This window comes from Lithobates pipiens, unplaced genomic scaffold (genome assembly GCF_037356315.1).
Source record: "Lithobates pipiens isolate NorthernLeopardFrog02 unplaced genomic scaffold, aLitPip1_a1.2 Scaffold_18, whole genome shotgun sequence".
Taxonomy (NCBI): Eukaryota; Metazoa; Chordata; class Amphibia; order Anura; family Ranidae; genus Lithobates; species Lithobates pipiens.
Window position 1 is genome coordinate 74,304,104 of NW_027507758.1, and position 6,000 is coordinate 74,310,103.

A 6,000-nucleotide genomic window follows, 5' to 3' on the forward strand; every position below is an offset into this window, starting at 1 on the left:
TTACCATAACACCCAACCCTAATGACCAAATTACATTGCCGCAGATGGTCACAGTTGACTTTGAGGCCATGTATCTCTGATGCAGAAAAGTGCATGACATTTTGTGACCCAACTTTGGGGCCCCCTATCTCGGGGTCACTTGGTGATAGGAACCTCAAATATTATATTATATTATATTGGATATGTTGTCGTGCTAGTTCCACAGTGTCTGCATACCGAAATTGGGGTTCCTGGCAATATGTGGCCTCAAAATATGGGCCCCCAAAGTCGGGTCGCAAAATGTCATTCTCAGATCATATTTCTGAGTTTTCATAACATAATAAAAGGGTGGGTTTGAAAAAAGGAATAAAAGTCCAGGTCTTTAACCAAGATAATATAATTCTAGACCCAGCACAAACCCTGAACTCCAACTTAACCTTTTACAGCAGGAGTTCATTGAATGGTTCCTGCTTCATCAATGATCAAAGTTTTTCAATGACAGCCAAATTACAGAATGACAACATACAAGAAGCATCCCAAAAGAAAGGCTTTAAAAAAAAGTGGCACCTGGTTGCAAAAAATAGAAGAAAGGAGGCCACGTGCTGGGCCTACACTCAAATTACTTACCCACTGGCCTCAGGGGGGAATCTCACCACCACCTTCCCCACCTCCGCACCTGGAAGCTCAATAAACTTTCCAACATCTTGTTTCTTTTCAGCAGGCTAGGAAGAATAGGCACAGATTAACTTATTTAGGAGACTTCATATTGCTGATTTAAATGACAGACAAAACACACAGTACATGGCTGAGTGTACAGGATGTCTTTTTTATGATCGGGTCCAATAAAATGTAATTTTAAAAGAACATTCTCCTTATTTTGTTCACATTAATATGGCATGTAAATCTTTTCACATGCAGATAGTTGGTGGAGCTCTCAGTGATATAGGAGCTCCTTAGCCCCTGTTTTTTAAAAAGCCTGTTAAGAGAGCTCAACAGCTCAAGCCGAAATGTCAACGCAAGTATATGAGTCAATGCAGTGACTCACATTTAAAGGGCTCTATCTGATGTTTCAATCAGTAACGGTGTGCCAAAAGGCAAATAACTTATGTTCTCCCTTTACAAAACCCATGTTCTGAGAAAACTTAGCTGGACCTAGTGTTAAATATTTTTCTGCAAAACAGAAAGATTGTATACATATCTGTTTACGTGCATATAGCCTTGTGAATATATGGTGTGTGATATAAATATGTATATATAAAATACACATTCATACAGACGTATATGAATATACAGACACACACCGTATCTGTTGTGATATAGAGAAAATTATAATGGTTTCCCTTTAATTCAGAGAGCAGCAACAACAAAGCCTGACAGGAAGCAGGAGCAGTGCATTTATTGATAATCTATTTACTTACCGCAGACACGCTGACACTAAGCTCCCCTCGGAAGGGAACACTGGGCTCCAGAAACATATACCAGCGTCGGACATTGACAGCAGCTTTGTTCTGTTTCAACTCTGCTTGCCATAAGCTGCTGACTGCACAAGATAACAAAACAAGGAGCACGAGTAAGACAGGGCACTAGTAAAATTATTCAGTAAAGCAGTATAAAGAGTGATGGAAAAACACAATAGGCAGTAACATATGCCAACCAGGGACTATAGTGGAAATGATCATGATTGACATTACCTTCTTATTCTCAGAACTGAATTCGGGGAGGTCTGGTGTGACACTAGAGAGGGTTGCCAAGCACTTTGCTGCTAATGCCTTCTAGATTTAGGGATTCAATGTGATACTATTGCTAACGAAGGGTGCACCGCTTTTTTTTTTTTTTTTTTTAAGACCGAGTACATGTACCAATGCTTTTATTCCAAGTACTCGCAGATACCGATTACCTTTTCTTAATGTCATGTGACAGTGGTACTAATATGTAGCACTGATAGGCACTGATGAGGTGTGGACTGTGTCAGTCGTTTTTGTAAAAAAAAAAAAAAAAAAAAAAAAAAAAAAAAAAACAATTTAATTTTTTACAATTGTTTTAATAATTTTTTTACAATATCTTTTTGTTTTTATTTTCTTTACAGTGCTTTCTTCTTTGGAGGGGGGATTGGATGGTGCCAGTGTTTTTTTACAATGTAACTTTTAAATATTTATTACAATTCCTTTTTTTTTTTTTTATATATTTTTTTCTTATCAGCCCTGTGGGGGGGGGGGGGGGTTGGTTGAGATATCGGGGTGTCTAAACAGACCCCTGACACCTCCCCTTTGAGATAGGAAAAGGGATTAAGGACACATATTCCTTGTTCCTTTCTCTGTAGCCTCAGCTGCACTGAAGATGAATGGATAGGAGACAGAGAGGCTCCTCTCCAGTCATAAACTGAAGAATTGTAAACACAGTTCATCGTAATCACTGACTGTTCATTCAGAAGAGGAAGGACTCGGTAAATGACATATATACCAGCTCCTTCCTCTGCTCTCCATCCTGACAGATCTGGAACGGTGGGGGGAGCGAGGGAAGGGATGAAGTGGGACCTAGTGGAGAGCGTGGAGGGGGACCCAGAGGAAAGCGTGGAGGGGGACCCGAAGGAGGATACAGGGGAGTTGGGGGTCCCAGAGGAGAGCACGGAGGGGGACCCGAAGGAGGATACAGGGGGAGTTGGGGGTGATTAGTGGGGCAGTGGGGGGCAGTTATAACCACCGATCTCACTGTGTGGCTTTCAATAAAGCAGCTGAAAGCTGTGTGAGGGAGAGAAAGAGAAGCAGTGGTCAGCCGCTTTATTGAAAGCCACAGAGGGAGATATGTGATTGTAACTACCCAAACCAATCATCTCTAAGGCTGTCCAGGTATTGGATTAGGCATCGGAGCATTTACACGAGTACAAGTACTCGTGCAAATGCTCTGTATCGGAACAACCCTAGTGGTAACTGTACAGCAGAAGGAACATTTCTAACAGTAAACTTTGGAAATGGAATGGGCTCTAAAGGGGCAGGGTAATGAAGGTAAAAGCCCGGCCTCCTCACTAGATGGTATAAATCTGAGTGAAGTGTGTGTTTCGCTATGGAGCAGCAGATGTCAACTGAGTTAATTGACAACTGCCGACATCTGAGCCGATCCTATACAGGCAGTTGTTTTCTATCCGACCGCCCCATAGAGAGCAGCAGGATGTGTCTGGCTCTGTATCAGCGGAGCAGACACTGATCTGTCATTTTCCTGCTCAGCAGAGATCAGTGGAGAGATCCCCTGCTGGTGGACTCAGCCAGTGTAAAAAGAGCCTAATTTACTCGATCCTCTGTTTCCCCAGCAGCTAGCACTATCTGCTGGTTCCTGTATGGCAGTGGAATGTCCGTCGGCTTCCTAACTTCCAGTACCGGGCTAGGGACTCTGTATTCTATTTACTCCAAAGGACCTACAACTGCCACAGCAAAGGGGAGAATAGAGAGCAGGGACTGGTCCGACAACCTGGAGAAAGAGCCTCTGTGATCAGTAAATAAAAACTGCTTATTGTGGTCCCCTACACCTAAACAAGCATTTAACCTTTGCAGTATTGGGGCAGCGCCACTGCAAGGGATTTCTTTTACTTTCCCCTAGAGTCTAGCTTTAAATGTTTAGCCCTTGTTCCCTAATCTACATTATGGTATCCCAGTACCTGCCAAGGAGGAATAGACGCTGATGTCAGCGAGTGTCAGGGAGTCCCCTACTAAGTAGGTCCGGAGGGAGAGGCAGTGGTTCAGTTCTTGCAGAGCAGCAGGGAAGCTGGTCTTATCCTGAAGACGGGTCTGACTGAACTCCATCCAGTGGTTGACCTAAAAGACAAGACCAATGTTCAGTCTTTTATATTAGGTTTATGTAGAGGAAGTAACACCCATCAGGGTTTACTTCCTCTCTAAAAACAAATCACAACTTGACCAATGGAAGAATATGAACACGAACACTAAAATTATAACTGCAGGCTTACCTAATGCCTCTTTTATTTACTCTGTATGTATCAAACACTTTAGTCTGAGTTGGGGGCGAAGCGTTATGGCCCGTACACACGCGATCAGAAAAAAAAACCATGTTCGAAGCGATCGTACGATAATATGATCATTAGCACACAGCTTTCAAGAGCTGATCACTAGTCATTCAAAATTAGCCAATGGAACCAGCACAAAAAATCTTCTTGTACGATATCAGATCGTACGTTTTCCGTTACAAATACATTACATCACTTCCAAATTTTTATTCTGTTGTATGCGACTTTTCGTAACTTTTTTTTTTTTTTTTTTTTTTATAGGAGACCAGTATACAAAAAAAAAAAAAAAAACAACAAAAAACAAACAAACGGATGATCATTCTTCCCATAATCTCATTGTGTGTACCAGGCATTATATGAAATCTGACAGTCGCTGCTCTGTCAAATGCCTGACCTGCAAACTTGGAAGCTGGGAGAAAGTGAGGTCAGACAATTCACAATTAAGCAATTTTAAATTTTTTTGGGCAATCCTCTGCCAGACTAAAGCTGATGAACACAAGAAAAGTAACTTAGGCCCCTTTCACACGGGACGGATCAGTAATGATCCGCCCCGTGATGATCCGCTTGCTAAGCGGGGATCGCTCAGTTGTCCCTACTGAGCCGGCGGATAACAGGGCGGTCCTGCACACTGTGCCAGCTCTCCGCTCTCCTCTATGGGGGATCGGATGACCGTCTGTCCGTGTTCATCCGATCCGCTCTGCAGACGGATAGAAAAATAGGATTTTCCTCTGTCTGCAGAATCGGACAATAGCGGAGGCGGACGATATCGGGTGTCTGCAGATGTTTATCCACAGACACCCGCTATCCCATAGGAATGCATATATGTCCGTATTTCATCAGCAAACGGATGGATGAAGTACAGACATAATGTCCGCATGTGTGAAAGGGGCCTAAAGCTAAAAAAGGGAGCAAAAATGTACAGAAATCTTACAGGAAAGCAAAAAAACTTATTAAGACACTGTCACCTTGCCCAATCTCATTGCTGGGCTTCTGCAGCACTCCTGCCCCCTGGTATGGTCATAGACAGCGAGGGAAGGAGGAGCAATGGGGAGTGATGGCAAAGTAACCATTAAAGGTTGAGGTGGGAAGGAAGGTAGACTTTTGGTAAACTGGATAAATCAGATTTTGCTTCAAGTGGTTGTAAAGGCAGAAGCTTTTTTTATCCTAATGCATAGAATGCATTACAAAGCCTCTGTGTGTAGCTGTCCGAGATTCTCCCTCCTGATTGGCTGAGACACAGCATCGGTGGCCATTGGCTCCTGCTGCTGTCAAAGTAAGCCAATCAGGCTAGAGAGAGGGCGGGGCTGGGGCCACAGCTCTGAGTCTGAATGGTGCCCCCATAGCAAGCTGCTTGCTGTGGGGGCACTTAACAGGAGGGCGTGGCTAGGAAAGAAGAGGGACCCAAGAAGAGGAGGATCTGAGCTGCTCTGTGCAAATCCACTGCACAAAGCATGCAAGTATAATTTTTTATTTTTTTTCAGTAAAAATAAACTTAACATAAACAAGACTTTAGTATCGCTTTAAACCCAGTTTTGACTGTTTCTCTTTAAGCGCCTTGATATTGTTCAAAACTAATCTTAAAAAGTATTATGTTACTGAAGGGGTAGTTGATGCTTGGAATAGACTTCCAACACAGGTAGCGAGTCATTCAACAATAAGTGGTTTCAAACATGCTTGGAACAAACGTCGGTCTATTTTCAGACAAAAATAAGGAAAAGGGGAAAATAATGTACAAAAAACAAAATTGGACAGACCACTTTTTCTGCCATCACTTCTATGTTTCTATTGTAGATGCATCTTTAAAAAAAAAAAAAAAAAGAATCAAGTTACGCAGAGCAGGACAAACCAGCCAAGAGCCTCCCCCCCCCCCCCCCCCCCCCCCCCCCCAGCAACTGAGCAAACGTGGCAGAACAGCTGTGCTCCCAAAGTAGAATCTGAATACAGACAGAGCTGTCAGCCGGGCTCAGCACTGCACCGCTCGGGTGTTACAGCGATCTTCTTCCACT

General features: G+C 43.1%; 1 protein-coding gene across 1 annotated transcript in view; it reads right to left on the reverse strand.

Moving 5' to 3' along the window:
* EPRS1 (glutamyl-prolyl-tRNA synthetase 1) overlaps positions 1 to 6,000 on the reverse strand; it is a 128,039-nt gene that overhangs the window by 92,007 nt on the left and 30,032 nt on the right. The window contains 3 exon segments of the mRNA XM_077485785.1: positions 607 to 701; positions 1,398 to 1,519; positions 3,629 to 3,785. Coding sequence (XP_077341911.1) covers positions 607 to 701; positions 1,398 to 1,519; positions 3,629 to 3,785 — 374 coding nt within the window.